Genomic DNA, 21,851 nt, shown 5'->3' with positions numbered 1-21,851 from the left:
TCCTTCCATTTATTTACCTACAAGCTTATAGTTATTAGAATCTGTCCAATCGCCCTTTCTATATAATGGGATAATATTTGCCATTTTCCAGTCCATCAGAATGTTCCCAGTATGCAGTAACTACCCAAAAGTATGCATGAAGGGCTCATATATGTGGTCACTAACTTCCTTAAGCACTTGATGATAAATATTGTCTGCTTCTGGTTATTTTTTTGATTTCAGCATATTAATGGTATACAAGCTCAAGATTGATTCCCATGGGAGCTAAAAACTGCACTTTCGTACTGTGTAAAATACTCAGAATCCTGTTTTGCCTTTCAGCTTTCCCAGAATACATTGCACTTCTGTTCAGCCTGACAAAACTTTCAGGCTTTGGCCTTTTACCTGAAATCCTTCAATTGAAAGGGTTAATGCATCTTCTATATACAGGTAAAATTCCGTTACAACGAACTGCATGGGACCTAATGTTGTAATGAAAATTTTGTTGTAATGAGATTCTGCATTTGTTGCTATAGTGCTTTCTTTAACTTGCGTCCAGGCGTTTGCAATCATTTCAATAGCTTCTTTCACATTAATTTTAATTCTTCTCCTGTCTACAAGTTACAGTATGCTGACGAGAATTTTTCTCAGCATTGTGTTGCGATAATACACTTTCCGCGTGCAAATGATGCCCAAATCCAGTGGCTGAAGCACTGCCGTGCAATTGGGTGGGAGGAATTCAATGCGAACATTATCTAAATGTGGAAGCATGTTGTGGGCAGCACAGTTATTAATCAGAAGCCGAATCATCCTTTTCTTCTTCTTCATATTGTGAGGTTTCTGAACTCTTTTGGGATCCCAAACCCACCAACCCACCCAACAGGAACGTGACGCTGAAGTGCATCCCGAAGCACGATTGCCACGTCTGTGGAAGATTGTTTGTCCATTGTTGGGGCATTGCAAACAGCAGGCTCACAGTGGTGCTGTGAGGCGCCACGGAAGCAAATCCTGAAAGATCGGGGTCGCGCTATAAGTCCCTGTCGTACACCCCAAAACACGAGGCTGAGTCTCAGTACTTTAGCAAAAGCAGCTTTATTCATCTTGAAACAGGAACAGCAGGGTTATTTATTGTAGCGAGGTCTGCCACTGTCCTATAAACAGATACAGCAGTCAGGCAGAGTTGTGGCCAGGTTAGTGGCCAAGTAATCCTGTTACCTGCATTTACAATATTCCTTGCATCACCCATCGACATCTTTTCTGTTTGCTTTGGTAGAGGGACGCAGCAGAGCTGTGAGCCTGTTGTTGCCCCAGCAACAGATAAACAGTCTTCCAGAGATGCGGTGATTGCACTTCAGGTTGCTCTTTGGCGTGACGTCCAGTTAGGGGAGGTCCCAAGAGAGCCGCATTAATAGGAATGTTTCTTGAATGAGCATCACTGAACCACATTAACAACTGCCTTTTTGACGTCTTCAAATGCAGCAGTTCGCATATGTTTGCAACCCGAGATTTTTCTTCTTTTTTTGCTCAGCCTTTCAAGAAAGTTGACAGTGTCAATGGCGAAATCCCGAATACACTGGCTATGTCTTTTTTTCTTTTTGCCGCAATCGAGAGCTGAGTTTTTTTTTTTCTAATATGAACTGTTATCATTTTTTCGTGTCTGCCGTTTCTATAGGAGGGTAACAATGAGTTAAATTCCAATGGATGTTTTTCAAATGTTGATGAACAATAAGCAACAGGTATCACTGAAAATAACCGAAAACAAAAACAGCAAAAAACCAGTATGAGCAAAGTTCAAAGAAAGAATTTTTTTTTTGCAGTGTTTCTGTTTGGGGATCGTTGTGCACAACTGAGCTGCGACCACAGAACTAACTGCTCTGTGGATGATTCATTCAGGCATTTCAATGTCTTTTGGGCACTTCGTTGCAATGAAAGTATCTGCTGAATGTACTTCGTAGTAACAAGATTTCTATAGACTCGTGTCATATGGGGAAACTGTCAGGACCATAAAAATACTTAGTTGTAATGAAAATTTCATTGTAAAAATATTCTTTATAATGGAATTATACCTGTACTTATTAAGAAAAGAGAATGAATTCCTCAATTTTTGACAATATATTAGACCTATCTCTAACCTATCTCTATCTCTAATCTGCCTTTTTAAAATAAAATTCCAGAAGAAGTAGTTTTTCAGCAACAGCATTTGGGATAGTCCACAGTATTTTCATTAATCACCTTAGACAATGAGTAGGTCTCTTTGGTAATGTATTAAACTTGTTTCAATCATATATAACAGGTAGGAAATTCTTTGTAAGTTGTGGTGATTGTATGTCAGAGGTCCATGATAAAGTATACATTGTATCTCAAGGATCTATTCTGGGCCCACTGTTATTTTCAGTCTGCATGCTCCCATTAGGCATTTATTGAATCAAACTGATTACAAAAAAAAAACAAAAAAAACCTGTAAAACTAATTTTTTTTTCATTTACAAACTATTGAAATATTTATTTATTCTTTTGTTTTTAACTAGATGACTGTAACACACTCCTAACAGAACTAAGAAAGACATACACTACCTAAACATAAATCAGCCGCAGCTAATTCAAAATACAGCAGCAAAAATCTTAATTAATAAAAGAAAGTCTGAGCTCATTTCTTAAGTATTAATATTATTACATTTAGTTTCCTTTGTCATTTAGAATTCATTTAAAAAAACTTTTAATCAAATTTAAAGCTCTGAAAAGTCTTGTTTTGGTTTGCATATTATTACAACAGTTGTTAAGCAACAAAAATCAGAAATCTCCAAAAACAAAAAAACACTTTTTAATCTGGCTTTTTTGTGCCATATTCTAATAGATTACGATATGCATTACAATATAATATACTTGTATAGATGTGCAATCATTACCAACCACTTACTATTCTGTCTTTTCAAATTTTCTGATTTGGTGTTTTGCACTGCTGCTGTGTTGTTTTGCACTTCTGCCACCTGATTAAATTTGTGACGCAAATATAGTGAATACATTCTACATTTCAATACTCACACCTCCCTTATCAGTAATTAAGAATTCAGCTCAATTTTTATAATTAAAAAAACGCATAATTCACCACAGTCGTCAGTTCACTCCTTCCGGTTTGGCTAATTTACAGATTGTCCTGTAATCTTTTTCAGCATCCTATTACACTCTGTTTTTTGTGTTTTCTTTTGATTCAGTTACCTGCACCCTCTATTAAATATGAACCTTAAACATGTTCCCATTTATAGCACTAAAAACTAAAAAAGGTGTGCAGAGTGCATGACAAGTAGTCTTCAACATATAGACTGGATATTTAACAAGAAAACATAATGCCAGTAGACTCTGTTACCATATGAGAAGAAAAAAGGAAAAGTCATACTTGCCAGTTTGAAAGACATTCACAGAGCTTGTTTCCATTTCAGTTTCCTTCTTGGAACAAGTAAAATACTATCTATCTGTCTATCTATCATCTATCTATCTGTGCTAAAATTACAGATTCACCTAATGTGTACTTTTTTATGATGTGGAAGACACTGGATTGTACAGATTGTACATGCACTCACAAAACTCAGTGTACCCATGTGTGAGTTGCTTGTTAATGTTGCTATTTATACAATCAAGAGAGTATGATGCCAGCTCGTAAAGGGTTATGTGAGTTAACTGAGCCTGGACAGGAGGAGGCATTTCGACCTGATGTACTAAAATGCAAGGATGAGAATAAGAATTACAAAAGACATTTCAGTGTAAATTGGGAGGATATGGGAAATAGAAAGAAGAGGCTACTTACTGGAGAGTGATCTGAGTGTCAGTGACTGTACACATGTGCTTCAACATGGGTGTGGATTTTGAAAACCTTTTTTCTGGGTCATGACAGGTATAACAACCTATGTCAAGGCATGTTAGGTGATTGGGGGATGTTGGGTGTTGGGGTAGCTGAGGCATCCAGTAGGATTTGAGTAAAGGATGCTGGGTGTATAAGAGGGGAGGATGAATATCTGAGGTTGTTTGTTCATCTTTGTGGTCGGCATTGAGTCTGTCTTTAGTGGAGGAGTTCACCATAATACTCTTGATTTGCCCAAATGAAGTTAGGTGGAGGTACGGTTACTCTTGGTTTATCCCCTAGAACTCATTAGAATGGGGATAAATGTGGTGAGCAGGACATTGATTCATTTGATTTTCTTTTCTTCAGTGAGTACTTCATTCTCATGAACAAACTAGGAATAGAGATAAGGGAAAATGACTGAGATTAGTGTTATGTTGTTAGTTATTTAGTTTTAGAAAGTCCATCTTGTCCCTCGAACAGCATGAAGATGGATGGAGAGAGGACAGGAATAATTTTGGTTTTTTTTCTGTTCTGCAAATGTTTTAGTTTTCATCTTTATTCAAACACATGAGGACTGTGATTTAATTGACCTAATTGTGTGATTTTTTTTCACTAATTTAACTTTTTGGAGAGACTTTATATTTCTATATCACCTGTTTTTAATAAAGAACTGTATTTTTTGTAACATCTTGTCTGTGTCTGTCTTACTCACCCTCGTTTATCCTCAGAACAAATTCTTGATACCTCATGATTGAACCACTGCAAGGCAGGTGGTGGGTACGGGGCATCACAAACTCAGAAAGCAATATGACAGGATGTTGGTAAAGCTGTGGTTTCAGTAATGTAAAAGGACTGTTGATAGGGGCATACATATTGGCTTTCTGTTCTTCTGTTAAGTGTGTTCATTTTTTCAGAAAAGGCCTGAAAGTCAAGCAAACCAGGAGAACGTTTATTTTGCGCCACACGACAAAAAGGCACACTGTTCATTTCCCCGTATGATTCTAATTGTATAGTAATTAATTCTCATATAATAATTTATGTATATGGAAATAATAATAAACAGTACTGAGTCACATTAATATTGTTCCTTGGGGAATAGCGCCACATGGTAGTAGTGCTGTAACTGATGCTTCTGCACAATGCAGGTAATGTGCCTCATTTGGGAGTTTGTGAGCAACCGCTCATCCAACGCAAAGTCAAACTAGTGGTACTCAAGGATTCTCTGAAAAGACAGTACCGAACAAATCCAGTCTTTATCTCAGGTCACTGGATAGCGTCCATGTCTCAAAACCATATAGCAAGACAGGAAGCAACAGGACTGTAAAGATTTAGGCCTTTGTCCTTTTGCAGAGATATCGGGAGTGCCACACACCCCTTTCCGGTGACCTCATGACCTCCCTCAGAATCCGTCTTCTGACTTCATTGGAAGAGTCACCAGAGAAATGATTGTCACTGCCGAGGTAAGTAAACCTGTCAACAAGGTTGACACACCCTCCACAGACAGACACAGTGCAGATGGCTGTGCCCAAGAGGTCATTAAAGGCCAGGATCTTTGTTTTTATCCAGAACACTCTGAGGCTCAGAAACTCTGACTCCTCGCATAGTCTCTCGAGAGCCCCAATCAGAGCCTCCATTGACTCTGCGAAGATCACAGCATCGTTAGCAAAGTCAAGATCAGTGAATCTTTCTTCACCAACAGATGCCCCACAGCCACAGTACCCCACGACCTTGCCCAACACCCATTCCATGCAAGCATTGAACAGAGAAGGAGAAAGAACACACCCCTGACATACCCCATCAACTGGGAAAAACGCAGAGGTTCCGCCTCCATTCTGCACAGCACTTATAGTACCCGTGTACTTGGCGGTCATGATATCCAGCAATTTTGAGGGGATCCTGCAAAGTCTCAGGATGTCCACAGGGCAGCTCGATCAACTGAGTCAAACACTTTACAAAAAACGTAAAAACAGACTGCTCTGGTTGCTGGTAGGTGAGCAAGTGATCACGGATCCTATTGAGGATGAGCCTAGCAAGGTCCTTTCCCAGCACCAAGAGCAGTGTTATCCCCCTGTATTTGCTGCAATCCAAGCTATCAATCTTCCCTCCAGATAGGGACGAAAAGACCTATTTTCTAGTCAGTAGGGATGACACCCATCTGCCAAATGGAAGCAAAGATTGCTTGCAGCCTTACTGCCAGCCTGGAGACGGTCTCTCCGGATACTACAGATCCCTGCAGCCTTCCCTACCCTCAGTTGGTTCACCACCTGAGCAATTTAAGTGAGATTGGGTGGATTAGTCTCAAGAACCATGGACCCAGAGATATCCAACATCCTAGCTGGATGATCAGCTTTGAACAACTGCTCAAAGTTGCCAGCCCAGCGGGTCACAACTGCAGTGTCATCAGTGAGGACTGTTTCATCAGCTGCCTTGACTGCGCCTCTCCGAGAAACAGATTCAGATAGCGTAATGCTTCGATTCCTCTGTAAGCAGGACATGGGTCGCTAGACCACAGATGGTGTGTCACTTGCTCAAAGATTCCTCTAACAAACACCTCTATACAGTATCTGCCCTCAGATCCCTCGCAGCCGTCCTTCTCAGTTCCCGGTACAGACCAGAGTTGCCATTGAGCCGTGTGTTGCGACTCCTCTTGATGATATCCAGGGTGCCCTGCGAGATGAAACACCTCCTTCTGGGAACACCGGTAACACCAACACAACCCTCAGCAACCTTCAGGGTCTTGTCACGGGAGGTCTCCCACATAACATTAGGATCAGCAGTCGTATCCAAATCTGAAAGTTCCTCACTCAAACTGCATGCAAACTCATTAGGAACAGCCTGGTCTTGGAGTCTGGCCAAGTTTAGGCTCATTTTCCCAGTAGGTGGTAACCTACTGGACCTAAGCTGGATCCTAAGAGTAGCAACAACAAGTCTGTGGTCAGAATTCACAAACCGGGCACTTCTGTAGACCCTGCAGTTTTGCAAGAGCCTCCAGCATCTGCCCATGAGGATGTGATCGATCTCCTTCACTGCACCACCAGTATTAGAGTACCAAGTCCAACAAAGTCAAGGAACATGGAACCACTTTCACCACGGTCACCAACCCTTGGGGACCGAGACAATCCTCATAGCCAGCCCTGTCAGTGCCAGTGGTTGCATTGAAGTCACCCATGACCAGAGGAGTGTCACCTTGTGAGCACCCATCAACCACCGAGCGAAGCTGCGAATAAAACGTCTTCCTTGCTGAGACATCACTGACCACAGTCGGTGCATACACTGAGACAACAGAAAAGGCACCCAGGGAGTGCCGTAATCTGAGTCCCATAATACGCTCATTGAAAGGAGTGACATTGGACACCGTTGGAAGAAGCCAATCCGCTACAGCAACAGCTACTCCCTGAGTGTGACAGCCATCAGACTGACCAGACCAATAAAAGGTGTATCTACCTACAGAGATCTGGCCAGTCCCCGGTCTGCGCACCTCAGACAGTGCCTACACTGAAATGTGGAGTTTACCCAGCTCCTCCGACAGCAGAGAAAGATGATGAAATGTTGAACAAATGCCTAAAATAGAAACTTTTTTCTTGTTATAGTACTAACGACAAAAGTATGACATGGAGTGTATAATGTGTGAATGCTGAAGTCCAAATATCAAATAAACACTTTCACAAAAGGTGCACGCATAACAAAGCAAGTGCGCTCTTATTCAATGGTATAACTGAAGATAAAGAAATCGGGTTAGGGTACAACACAGATATAACCTCTTGGGTGGCGCAGCAGTAATAATCATAATCAAGAAGTCCCGGAATTGAATCTGGGTGCCCTTCAGAATTACCATTAATCATTAACCATCATTAACCATTAATGTTAATACCTGCATACTCTATTTCAGTGCTGTTCCTTGTTGCACAATTATTTCTACTGATTTTTATTCATATCATCTTATTGCTCACTGGCTGCAAGGTAAATATTATTGCACTCACAGCTAATTGCTGTGTTGTCTTTGCTTTATTTATGTTTTATTTTCTCTTTCTATATGCCCCATACATAGCTATCTCTTTTGGTACTTATTGTATACCAAATACTGATTTTCATTTCATTTTCACTGCCTTCCACACTTCAGTAAACTTAGAATGTTATTATCATGTCTTAAAATGACCAACATTCTGTATATTTATCTATCATAGATTAGTATTGTTGTATAGTATCTCTTGTAAAATCTCATTGTGACTTTAGCCCAGCCAAGGTCTTAATATATACTATTTCTACAAGCACACTTTTGAATTTAATTTTATTTCTTAATTGGCCAATCAATCATAGCTCATTAACTAAGGTGGTTTCAAATTATAAAATGCCATTCTAATTATATTCAGTAAAATAGTCTTGAGGCTATAATGTACCATGCAGAGGTTATGTCCTTATATAGCTGGAAAAATAAAGAAGTACAGTCATATGTCTTGTCTTTATGTAGCTTTTGGTATCTAGAACTATTTATCATATTCTTTATCTGACTAAATATATATATCTTACATATACAAAGCGAATTCAACTTAACGCCAATTGAAAATTTGACAGTTCCAGAGGATAAAGCCTAGCACTCAGTTTTTTCTAACATATTAAAATGTATATATAGTACTGTTTTGCTTATTCAGATATTGAGGAACATTATAATGAAATTTATTTGATTATTTGATCCTTTACTCATAGATTTTACAGTAAGCAATAAACAACTTTGGATTGATTTAATTATGAACTGAGAGAAAAGTGTTTTCTCTTTAATACGTTGGCATTACATAGCTACAGCAATACTTTGCATTTCAAATGAGCCAATATTGTTTTTTTCATCATCAGTAATAATAACATCTAATATTCTTTTATTCAAATGTACTTTGCTTATTGCTATTATTTATGAATATTATCAATAATATATTAATTATATAGTAACTTAACTCCTGCTTGTCTTTTACTACACCTAATTGCCTCAGGTTATAAATGTAGAAGGGAAGGTGGGGAGAGGTTATATGGTACAATACCTTATAAACAGCAGTAAATCTGTGAGATTTGAAGCATTCTGACAAAGGCTACATATTAATAATACAAAAGGGGAAAGTAAAGTAGTATATTACTATAACACAATTAAGAGAGCTTGTGACACCAAGACTGTCTTGTAGGCATTTAAAGATTTCCTGTATAAAATGATGTTAACATAGTACACACCCAAAACATATAACCCAATGAGGCTGGAACACGATTGCAACATTCACATTCAACATTCATCTTGCTCTGGAAACATTTTGAACAATTTTAAATGATGCAGATGTGCTTGATATATCATTTTAAGTTGAATATTTGTATGCTTTGCACATATGGATCTCGAGTGAATTTTGTGCATTGCTATCTTTCACTCCTTTTCTGAGATGTTGAGTGAGAGATCCTTTTCCCACTGCACTCTGAGATCTTTGAAAGGGAAGGACTTTAAAATGTTTTTATATATTACGGAGATGCTGTCTGAGTCCTCAAGACTGGTCAATATTTTTTCCAGAATAGAGGTTTGTACTATGTTCATGTGTTTAGTAGTTTTTTAGGTTATATGCCTTGTTTTCATTATATTTCTCCTAAGGCTTCTATAAGTCATCTCTTGGGGCCTCATGCATAACGCCAGCGTGGAATTCACACTAAAACATGGCGTACGGACAAAAGCAGAAATGTTCGTATGCACAAAAAAATCCAGATGCATAAATCTGTGTGTTCGCCAACTTCCACGTTCTTCCGCTCCATAAATTCCGGTCAGCGTGAAAAGTAATGCATGTGCATGCGCCTGCTGTCACTCCCCAAACTCCTCCCAGAATTATGTCTCTTTGAATATGCAAATCAATATAAATAGCCCTTAAGCTCAGCATTCTGTGAAAAGGCAATGGCAAAAGCACAGGGGAAACAGAACATTTTCAGAGAATACCAAGTGGAGGCAAGGAAAAACATAATATTTGTTGGTTAAACAGTGGTATAAACAACAACAGGAAGTTGATCAAGTGACATAAAGTTTCGAAGAAACTCGAAAGCCCAAGTTCACGAAGTTGCATAGTGGCCGAAATAAAAAAGAAGTTGTCAGATATCAAAGTCTCTGTGAAAAGGCGAGTCGTAGCCCACCGTCTGAGTGTCATATGAAAGCTTAGGGTACAGAGAAAAGAAAAAAAATAGGAACACAGTGGAAAAAAGCTTGAAATGTCAACTTTAATCTCGAAATTTCCTCTTTAATCACGTAGTTCATTTTGTCATTAAAGGTTGGATCTTGCTCTGGAAACATTTTGAACAATTTTAAATGATGCAGATGTGCTTGATATATCATTTTAAGTTGAATATTTGTATGCTTTGCACATATGGATCTCGAGTGAATTTTGTGCATTGCTATCTTTCACTCCTTTTCTGAGATGTTGAGTGAGAGATCCTTTTCCCACTGCACTCTGAGATCTTTGAAAGGGAAGGACTTTAAAATGTTTTTATATATTACGGAGATGCTGTCTGAGTCCTCAAGACTGGTCAATATTTTTTCCAGAATAGAGGTAGGTGGGAGGTGATGAAAATTGGGCAGGTTTTATTTAGCAAAGTTTCTAATTTGAAGGCAGTGAAAGAAATGTGTTGCTGGAAAGTTAAATTTGGAGTGTAATTGTTCATAGGGTGTGAAGACGTTGTCTGTGTACAGATCTCTAAGTGATTTAATCCCAAATGTTTTCCAAACATTAAAAACTGTGTACGTTTGAGAGGGTGGAAAAAGGTGGTTATTGTGCAGAGGTGCCACAGATAGCAAGTCTTGCTTTATTTTTTCAACATAGATGACAAAATATTTTGATAAAGAGCTTTATGTTTACTTGTGATGTTTATCCCTAGGTATTCGAAGAACATACAGTCTTGAATGCTGTATATGGTTTCTTAAGACAGTTTCAGGAAATAAAACATTAACTTTACTATATTAAATGTCATTCAATCCCAAATGGTATTTGTGTATATAATGAAAAAATCAGGTATGTCTGAAAGTAGATGTATTTTCTATCTGTCTGTCATACAATGACTTATATGACATGAACTTCTTTATTATTGTGAGCTCTATGTGTGCATTTTAAACAAGACAAAGATAGGGAAAGTAGAATGACCATAATTTTTTATTCTTTCAGGGGTGGACCTGGCATCTTGTGATAGCTTCCATTTTTGGAGTTCTTGGTTCTTCATTTTTATATGGGTATAATCTGTCTGTTGTCAATGCACCAGCCAGAGTAAGATATTTTTCTTTTTAATTAAAATATTTTTGCACTTTGCAGTCTCACCTGATTAGATTTTAACATAATAAAATAGAATGCTACTTTACATTTCAGAAAAAGATTGAAAAGTATGCCCCTAAATCTGCTCTTCAGTAGTTTTTTTGTACTATGTTCATGTGTTTAGTAGTTTTTTAGGTTATATGCCTTGTTTTCATTATATTTCTCCTAAGGCTTCTATAAGTCATCTCTTGGGGCCTCATGCATAACGCTGTGCGTGGAATTCACACTAAAACATGGCGTACGGACAAAAGCAGAAATGTTCGTATGCACAAAAAAATCCAGATGCATAAATCTGTGTGTTCGCCAACTTCCACGTTCTTCCGCTCCATAAATTCCGGTCAGCGTGAAAAGTAATGCATGTGCATGCGCCTGCTGTCACTCCCCAAACTCCTCCCAGAATTATGTCTCTTTGAATATGCAAATCAATATAAATAGCCCTTAAGCTCAGCATTCTGTGAAAAGGCAATGGCAAAAGCACAGGGGAAACAGAACATTTTCAGAGAATACCAAGTGGAGGCAAGGAAAAACATACTATTTGTTGGTTAAACAGTGGTATAAACAACAACAGGAAGTTGATCAAGTGACATAAAGTTTCGAAGAAACTCGAAAGCCCAAGTTCACGAAGTTGCATAGTGGCCGAAATAAAAAAGAAGTTGTCAGATATCAAAGTCTCTGTGAAAAGGCGAGTCGTAGCCCACCGTCTGAGTGTCATATGAAAGCTTAGGGTACAGAGAAAAGAAAAAAAATAGGAACACAGTGGAAAAAAGCTTGAAATGTCAACTTTAATCTCGAAATTTCCTCTTTAATCACGTAGTTCATTTTGTCATTAAAGTAGAACATCATAAACTTCATCTTAAAATCGTTTAATTTACTAGTTTTTCAAATCCCATCGTAACTAAAGTAGCACGTTAAATGCTTTGTTATGTATGTGTTCTTCTATGTGCTCTATGTGTGTGAATCACTACATGCGTTTTAAACAGGCTTTCTGTTCCTCTGACAGGATACAGAATCCATTACATTCATGATATTACAGCTCTCTGAATAATTTAAATACTGAGATGTATACTTGATATCATTTTCATGATGATAGGAATTATTAAACATGGGAACACGGTGACGTAATGATAGTGACGAACTGGCGCCCTTTTCAGAGATTGTTCACGCCTCATGCAAGATGCTTGCTGCGCCGTGCACGACCTTCGATGAAATAATTTATTGCAGCAGTACTGTCTCTTTCAAATGTACTAACTCCCAATTCCTGTCCTTCCTTTTCTTTCTCCAAATACCCAATCGCCACACAATCAGCTCTGTAATAGATGTAAAGCCATCTGTAAACTGAGAACGCAGATTCTTCAAAACTTTTAAGGAACATTGAAGTATCTTTGTAGTACATGTTTAGTTATTCTATCTATCTGTCCTTCCAGTGTCATGCCAGCCCCAGCAAGAATACAGTGTGAGGCAGGAACAACGGGGCACCAGCTCCTTGCTAGCTCTGCGACACTGTGTCCTCACGTTTAATTATCAACAATATAGATTATTTAAATGAAGTTAAACTTTTATCTCTATAATATAATAAACATATTTTGCTGCATTTCATCTTAAAAATAATATTGTCATAATATGTAAATATGTGCTAAAGTGGCTCAGGTTTGGCAAAATTATAACAGTATCGCAAGTTTGCAGTTAGGTAATTGTACTAATAAGTACAAACACTTGATGGACTGACTGACTGTGTTTATATTTTATAGTTTATGGTTCTTGGGATGAAACTGTTTCTGAACCGCGAGGTCCGTACAGGAAAGGCTCTGAAGCATTTGCCATATGAGAGCAGTTCAAATAGGCAGCATGGCTGAGGCAGCATGTGCTAGATGCTGTATACTGATAATTCTCTATCTGATCAGCTGCTGCAGAGCTGTGATTCCACACTCAGATACAGTGATATAAATACTCAGAGTGGTGCAGCGAGAGTAATATGGAAAAAGATGATCCGCTGTGGCAACCCCTAACGGGAGCAGCTGAATGAATAGGAAGAAGCTGCAGTGAGAGTAACAACGCCGAAGCAGCTATGGTATTTGGAATAGTTTGGCTATTCTGTGGACCATTATATTGTTTCAAGTTAATTACAATCAGATGCCTTAAACTAAACTAAACAGTATTCGGTTAATTTCAGTGTATATGATAAAGCCGCGTCAGGGATGTAGATCTAAAAGGAAAGGGAAACCATACTGCTTTGACGCTGGGTTCCACCAGTTTGCAAAACCAAGCGAAGAACTTGCGTACACCAGGGTTTGAGCTACCGTGAAAATGTGAGTGGCTTTATGCCAAGTTTAGATTTTATACATCGCGATTTGAACGTGAAGACGGGAGTATGCAACATTTTTGTGTGTACGCACCATTTCTATATGAGGCCCCTGGTCTCTGTAAGCCTATATACACTGCAGAACTTTAGTTCAGGATTGTTTGTGGATGTCTTCTATGAATACTTTTTTAATTTTATTTGGTTTGCTTCTATTTTTGTTTCTGATTTTTGGATTGTGGACATATACCTGTCTGGCAACCCTTTTGTCATAATTTTTTCTTGCTTATAATTTAAAAAAAAGTGTAAAGTCTTTAAGAATACAGTGGTACCTCAGTATACGTCTGCTTTGGAATAAGTCCAACTTTGTATGCGTCCTGTTTGGACACGAAAAATTTTGCTTGGTATATGACCTTTGTTTGGAATACGACTCGTGTGCTAGAACACCGCGTGCTACCCTTGTTTACCTCTCTCGAGACAAAGCCATGACTGCCCACGAGCGTCAGTGCGCCAGTTGCTAGCATTCAGTAAACAACCCGCGCTATAACTCTGTGAATTTTCACGTGTGTGGTATAGCGGGTCCACAGCTCCTGTCAAAGCCCAGTTTTAAAATAAATAATCACCGCGCTCACAGCTTGGTGAGGGGGCGTGGTGGTTTTGTGGCTGAAGCGGTTCTCAGGGCGATTTGCGATGTGGGCGTTTCTCACCTAAATGCACAGATGAGAGACCATCCGCATTCGTGATTGTTCCTGGAGCTGCCTATCTTGATAAATAGAAGTGCGAGTCGGCTAGAAGGGGAGGAAAAATAAAGAACGGACGGGAAGTAGAGAGAGCGAGTGCGCGCATGCATGCATGAAGTGGCAGAAGTAGGCAGAGTGAAGGTCAGCTGCAAGTAGGGTGACTCCCCTGTTGGGAAGAAGGGGGGCCGCCAGGTAAAAAGGCACCGGGCTTCTTGTTTTTTTGTTTTTTTTTAAAGAACACTTTCTGCTGTATTTTAACCTTGTTGTTTTTAAGAAGACTTTTTTCTATAGTTTTTAACCTCCACGTTTCACTTCTGATTTTATGGATTATTTATTGGAACTTGAGACTGCACTTTAATTTGAACACCTTGTTTTGTCTATTGTTGAGGCGGCTGACCAGAGCTGTGGCCGCAAGGTGGTCGGTGCCTGTCGTGGCGGCAATCCCCGAACCCGTTGGTGGACACCGGCGGTGAGGGATGCCGTCAAGCTGAAGGAGTCCTATAGGACCTTTTTGTCCTGTGGGTCTCTGGAGGCAGCTGATAGGTATCGGCAGGCCAAGCGGAATGCGGTTTCGGTTGTTGCTGAGGCAAAAACTCGGGCATGGGAGGAGTTTGGAGAGGCCATGGAGAACGACTTTCGGACGGCTTTGAGGAGATTCTAGCCCACTATCTGGCGTCTCAGGAGGGGGAAGCAGTGCAGTGTCAACACCGTATATGGTGGGGATGGTGCGCTGCTGACCTCGACTCGGGACGTTGTGAGTCGGTGGGAGGAGTACTTTGAAGACCTCCTCAATCCCACTAACATGCCTTCCAATGAGGAAGCAGAGCCTGGGGACTCTGAGGTGGGCTCTCCCATCTCTGGGACTGAAGTCACCGAGGTGGTCAAAAAACTCCTTGTTGGCAGGGCCCCGGGGGTGGATGAGATACGCCCGGAGTTCCTTAAGGCTCTGGATGTTGTAGGACTGTCTTGGTTGACACGTCTCTGCAACATCACATGGACATTGGGGACAGTGCCTCTGGATTGGCAGACCGGGGTGGTGGTCCCCTCTTTAAAAAGGGGGACCGGAGGGTGTGTTCCAACTACAGAGGGATCACACTCCTCAGCCTCCTTGGAAAAGTCTATTTGGGGGTTTTGGAGAGGAGGATCCGTCGGATAGCCGAACCTCGGATTCAGGAGGAACAGTGTGGTTTTCGTCCTGGTCCAGGCGGACCAGCTCTACACCCTTAGCAGAGTCCTGGAGGGTGCATGCGAGTTTGCCCAAATAGTCCACATGTGTTTTGTGGACTTGGAAAAGGCATTCGACCGTGTCCCTCGGGGAATCCTGTGGGGGGTGCTCCGGGAGTATGGGGTACCGGACCCCCTGATAAGGGCTGTTCGGTCCCTGTACAACCGGTGTCAGAGCTTGATCCGCTTTGCCGGCAGTAAGTCGAGCCCGTTTCCAGTGAGAGTTGGACTCCGCCAGGGCTGCGCTTTGTCACCGATTCTGTTCATAACTTTTATGGACAGAATTTCTAGGTGCAGCCAGGGTGTTGAAGGGGTCCAGTTTGGTGGGCTCAGGATTGGGTCACAGCTTTTTGCAGATGATGTTGTCCTGTTTGCTTCATCAGGCCGTGATCTTCAGCTCTCTCTGGAGCGGTTCGCAGCTGAGTGTGAAGTGGCTGGAATGAGAATCAGCACCTCCAAATCCGAGACCATGGTCCTCAGCCGGAAAAGGGTGGAGTGCCCTCTCAGGGTTGGGGGTGAGATCCTGCCCCAAGTGGAGGAGTTCAAGTATCTCGGGGTCTTGTTCACGAGTGAGGGAAGAATGGACCGTGAGATTGACAGGCGGATCGGTGCGGCATCCGCAGTGATGTGGGCTCTGCATCGGTCTGTCGTGGTAAAAAAGGAGCTGAGCCGTAAGGCAAAGCTCTCAATTTACCAGTTGATCTACGCTCCTACCCTCACCTATGGTCATGAGCTATGGGTAGTAACCGAAAGAACGAGATCGCGAATACAAGCGGCTGAAATGAGTTTCCTCCGTAGGGTGTCTGGGCTTTCTATTAAAGATAGGGTGAGAAACTCAGTCATCCGGGAGGGGCTCAGAGTAGAGCCGCTACTTCTTCGCATCGAGAGGAGTCAGATGAGGTGGCTCGGGCATCTGATCAGGATGCCTCCTGGACGCCTCCCTGGTGAGGTGTTCCGGGCACGTCCAACCGGGAAGACCCAGGACACGCTGGTGGGACTATGTCTCCCGGTTGGCCTGGGAACGCCTTTGGATTTTCCCAGAAGAGCTGGAAGAAGTGGCCGGGGAGAGGGAAGTCTGGGCCTCACTGCTTAAGCTGCCTCCCCCGCGACCCGACCCCGGATAAACGGAAGAGGATGGATGGATGGATGGATGGATGGATGAATGTTTTGTTGATTGTTTTAATAAAAGCACTTTTCACTTTTTCACCATCCCCTTGCTTTGTTGTTACCGATGAGCTTAGCAGTGAGGCACATTACCGACAGTGTAAGGTTCAAGGGCTCCCAACAGCAGATTGGAGCAAACAGCAAACCCGCATCATCACAACGTGATTTTGTGTTTTTTCACATAAATTTGAATTGATTGTTTGAAATGTATGAAGGTGGCATGCGTTTCCGGGACATGACTGTTGCATACTGTTTGCCAAGAATGACGATACCTACGATTGTGAAAAATGAAGGCGTTATTAAAAAGTAAAGTGAGGTTAAATTTTCATTTATTTCATCTAATTGCTTTTGTATTTATGTATTTTAGTATTAAGCAGTGTTTAAATTATTTTATACAACCCCATCAATGTATAATATGCCAATAACAATAGGATTTTTTTCATGGCAACGGATTAATCATTTTCCCATTATTTCTTATGGGAAAAATTTGTTTGGTATAAGTCAAGGACCTGGAACGGATTAAGGACGTATACCGAGGTACCACTGTATTAAAGAACATATTTTTTTTTATTTGGGGCCACATGTATAATGATTCTAATGACCCTTTTTTGGGAGCTTTATTCACTGTAAACAATTTGACTTGTGCTGGCTGCAAAGCCTGCTTCTTGAGTTTGAGGCTAGGATTTTTGACATTTGTGTTTGTATAAAGTAGGGATGTCAGAATAAAAGAAATGTGGTAAACATTTTAAATAAGACTCAAATATGTGTAAATGTTTTCATGGAAATATGAACAAACAAATGCCTAATTACAGCAACTCAAAATAGGCAGATTTAATTTCTTATTTTGGAGAATTCTCTTAGACACTGGAAAATCATGTAGATCATAGTGTGACTCTAGAATGAGTACTAGCATAAAAGAAAGTCTCCAAATTCTATTTTATGTTTTTTCCTTATGTAGGTGGTTGGTGCTATTGCCATTGTTTTGGTTTTTTTTGTATAGGTCTCTTTACTGAGTGCAGACTCAGAGTACTGGTAGAAACTGATATATTTATTTTTTTTTTTTATTTTTATTTATTAATTTTATTACAATCAATACATAGCAATCAAGTTTTACAAAAAAAAATTATGCTAAGAACAGATCGATCCCCACCCTTGAGAGAGAGCAAGCCAAGCGTGTAAAATTTAAGGCTTGTAAAAATACCTAAATCAACAAATTCTCTGTGCTTTATAAACTTATTTCAAAATATTACTGATTAGATCCTGCCATGTTTTGAAAAAGTCTGCACAGATCCTCTAACTGAGTATTTGATTTTTCCAATTTTAAATAATATAACACATCAGTTTCCCACTGACTTAAAGAGGAGAGTTTGGGTTCTTCCAGTTTATCAGAATAAGTCTGCGTGCCAACAGTGTAGTGAATGCAATCACAATTTGTTTGTCTTTCTCCACTTTAAGACCCCTCTGGAAGAACCCCAAACACAGCTGTTAATGGGTTAGGAGGGATTGTGAGTCCAAGACTGTCTGAGAGGTAATTAAAAATTTTTGTCCAGAATAATGTTAATTTGGTGCAGGCCCAGAACATGTGACCTAGTGAGGCTGGGGCTTGGTTGCAGCGTTCGCAGGTTGGATCATGCCCTGGAAACATTTTGGAGAGTTTTAGTGAGACAGATGTGCTCGATATATAATTTTGAGTTGTATAATTGTATGCTTTGCATATGGAGCTTGAGTGAATTCTCTGCATTGCTACTTTCCACTCCTTTTCTGATATATTAATTGAGAGGTCATTTTCCCAGTGTCCTCTTGGATCTTTGAAAGGAAGGGATTGTAAAAGGATTTTATATATTGTAGAGATGGAGTCTAACTCCTTGAAATTGAGCAATATTTTTCCAGCGTGGATGAGGGTGCAAGATGAGGAAAATCTGGAAGGTTCTGTTTAACAAAGTTCCTGATTTGAAGATAGTGAAAGAAATTTGTAGCTGGAATGTTAAATTTGGAATGTAATTGTTCATAGGATGCAAAGGCGTTGTCTATATAAAGATCTCTAAGCAAGTTAATTCCAAATTTTTCCAGATATTAAAACTGCATATGTTTGTGAGGTTGAAAGAGGTGGTTCTTTTGCAGGGTGCCACAGAAAGAAGCTTCTCCGTCTTAAAATGCTTTCTACATTGGTTCCAGATTCTAAGTGAGTGGAGCACAATTGGGTTATTAGTGTATTGCCGATAGCGTGTGTTTATTGGAGCACAGAGCAAGGAATACAAAGAAGTACTGCAGGATTTTACTTCTATTGCGGTCCATGCCTGTGTATGTTCTTCTATTTGTGTCCAGGTTCTTATCGACTGTATATTTGCGCCCAGTAATAAAACTGGAAGTTAGGTAGAGCCATGCCGCCTTCTGCCTTTTGTCTTTGTAGGGTCTCTTTTGATGCGTGGATGTTTAGAATTCCAAATAAATGAGGTTATTGTTGAATCTAATTGCTTAAGAACGATTTATTAATGTATATTGGTATGTTTTGAAATAAAAAAAGGAGCTTAGGAAGAATATTCATCTTAACAGTGTTAATTCTTCCAGCTAGTGTGAGATGAAGGGTTGACCATCTATGCAAGTCTTGTTTAATTTTTTCCATGCAGACGACGAAATTTTGTTGATAAAGAGCTTTATGTTTACTTGTGATGTTTACCCCGAGGTATTTAAACTGTTCTGCAATGATAAAAGGAAGGGTGTCTAATCTAATATTATATGCTTGAGAATTCACGGAAAGAGTACACTTTTATTCAGATTAATTCTGAGACCAGAGAGCTTTTGAAATTCTGTGAGTGCTGCTAAGACTGCAGGCACAGAATTTTCTGGGTCCGATATATACAGTACCATGTCATCTGCATATAATGAGATTTTCTGTTCCAGTCCTTCTCTGCTAATCCCCTTTATCTGATCAGTATTTCGACAATGTATTGCCAGTGGTTCAATGGCAATTGCAAACAACAGTGGTGACAAAGGGCATCCTTGTCTTGTGCCACGTTCTAGTTTAAAGTAGTCTGAGCAAATGTTATTGATGCAAACTGAAGCTTCTGGGTTAGTATACAGTAATTTAATCCATGCACAAATGTTGGGCCAAACCCAAACTTCTCCAAAATAGTAAAAGGTATTTCCATTCAATCATGTCGAATGCTTTTCTGCATCCAATGATAATAATATTTCTGGGGTGTTTGATTTAGTTGGTGAGTATATTACATTAAACAGGCGTCGAAGATTTGAAGATAAGTGTCGGCCCCTAATAAATCCAGTTTGGTCTTGTGATATTACTGAGGGAGCACTTTCTCCATCCTTCTAGCTATGATTTTAGAGAGTATTTTAACGTCGTTATTCAGAAGTGAAATTGGTCTGTATGATGCACATTGTAATAAGTCCTTATTTTGTTTTGGAAAGACAGTGATTAGTGCTTGGCGAAAGGTTTGTGGAAGAGATTGGTTATCTCTGGCTTCTGTAAATGTTGCTAATAGGAGGGAGCTAGCTGAGCGGAGAATTTCTTGTAAAACTCTGCAGGGTAGCCGTCAGGGCCTGCTGCTTTTCCACCTTGGGTGACTTTATAGCATCCAGTAATTCTGATAATGACAGAGGTTTATCGAGTTCCTCCACACTAAAAGCGTCAATTTGTGGTATCTGTAATTTATCCAGAAATGCATTAGATTGTATATTGTCTTCTTTAAACTCAGTAGTATATAGGGATTTATAGTAGTCTCTAAAAGTGTACATTATATTTTTGTGTTCGATGATTTTATCTCCGTTAGTGTTAGTAATTACGAGATTGCGTTGCATACATCTTGCTTGTGAATTTGTTGCGCTAAAAGCTTATTAGCTTTCTCTCCATGTTCATAATAATGATGTCTGGATTTGTAAATTAGTTGTTCAGTTTCTTTAGTTGTCAAGAGGTTTAATTCTGAATGTAGAGCCTGCCTCCTCTTATGTAGAGTCTCGCTTGGTAGTCTGGCATGTTCTTCATCTATTTTAGTAATTTCGCTTTTTATCTCTGCTACTTTCTTCGCTTCGGATTTATTTCTGTGGGAAAGATATGAGATAATCTGTCCTCTTAAGAAGGCCTTAAGAGTTTCCCAGAGTATTCCTGCAGAGATCTCGGGGGATGTATTTGTCTCTAGAAAGAATTTGATTTGTTTGGATATAAATTCAGTACAATTCTCGTCAGCTAATAGAAGCGGATTGAGGCCATCTCTGGGGTGAGTGTATGGGGCTTAGTAATTTCAGCTCCAAGATCATGGAGCATGGTCTGAAATAACAATAGCATCGTATTTACAAGATTTAATCTTAGGCAAGAAGTTATTATCTATAAAGAAGTAATCAATCCTTGAGTAGCAATGATGTACTGGTGAGTAGAAAGAATATGTTCTTGAATTTGGGTTTAAAAACCTCCAGGGATCTGATAAGTTGTGATCAGTTATAAACTTTGTAATTATCTTTGCGGTGTTAGTTACCATTCCCCCTGTGGAGGAAGTCTTATCTAAAAGAAACTGATATATTTAAAAATAAATGGAAACCATCAATATCTGTCCAATAATTAACTGATGAATTATGACCAGTTCACAGTGGAGGAGAAAAACATTGTAAAAACAGTCAATAACAAAGTCACGGTTCTGAAGGCCTTAGCCAACTGGTCACCTACACCCACTCCCCCTTGGTTTTCCATACTGGAGTCTGTGTTAGCTGTCTGATCTGATGAAAGAATCCTTCCATCTGATGATACCAACACTCATTTATCCAAGGTGACTTTTCCATAATCAGGAGTGCAGGCTGCAGTAAAGCAGAGTCATTAGTGCCACATTCAGATACCAAAAAGAGAAACAGAATAGAGGAGGGTTAGTAACAGTTTAAAATATTGTATCTATACTAATAAAAGGCAAAGCGCTCACTGACTGACTGACTGACTGACTCATCACTAATTCTCCAACTTCCCGTGTAGGTAGAAGGCTGAAATTTGGCAGGCTCATTCCTTACAGCTTACTTACACAAGTTAAGCAGGTTTCATTTCGAAATTCTACGCATAACGGTCATGACTGAATCCTACTTACGTACATATACTGTATACGGCCATAGCCTGCAACACGGTCGCGTGTGAGGCGGAGTTGCGTCCCCCATCACCACACCTCCCACGTAGTTGGCTGTGCGTCCCCCATCACCACGCCTCCCACGTAGTTGGCTGCCTGCCTATATTGCATCCCCAATACCCACGCCTCCCACGTAATTGAGTGCCTGCCCATATAAGGCCGTCCGTTAGCAGTGATCCAAGCTGTG

General features: G+C 40.0%; 1 protein-coding gene across 3 annotated transcripts in view; it reads left to right on the top strand.

Annotated features, from left to right (window-relative positions):
• The window catches only part of slc2a9l2 (solute carrier family 2 member 9, like 2), a 185,525-nt gene that overhangs the window by 32,101 nt on the left and 131,573 nt on the right, over positions 1-21,851 (top strand). For all 3 annotated transcript variants that reach the window (XM_039751487.1, XM_039751489.1, XM_039751488.1), the window contains exon 3: positions 10,983-11,081. In XM_039751487.1, coding sequence (XP_039607421.1) covers positions 10,983-11,081 — 99 coding nt within the window. The remainder of the gene's footprint in view (positions 1-10,982; positions 11,082-21,851) is intronic.

The sequence above is a fragment of the Polypterus senegalus genome, chromosome 4 (assembly GCF_016835505.1).
Source record: "Polypterus senegalus isolate Bchr_013 chromosome 4, ASM1683550v1, whole genome shotgun sequence".
Classification (NCBI taxonomy): Eukaryota; Metazoa; Chordata; class Cladistia; order Polypteriformes; family Polypteridae; genus Polypterus; species Polypterus senegalus.
Note: the sequence above shows the minus strand (reverse complement) of the source record. Positions and strands in the feature narration are given on the sequence as shown.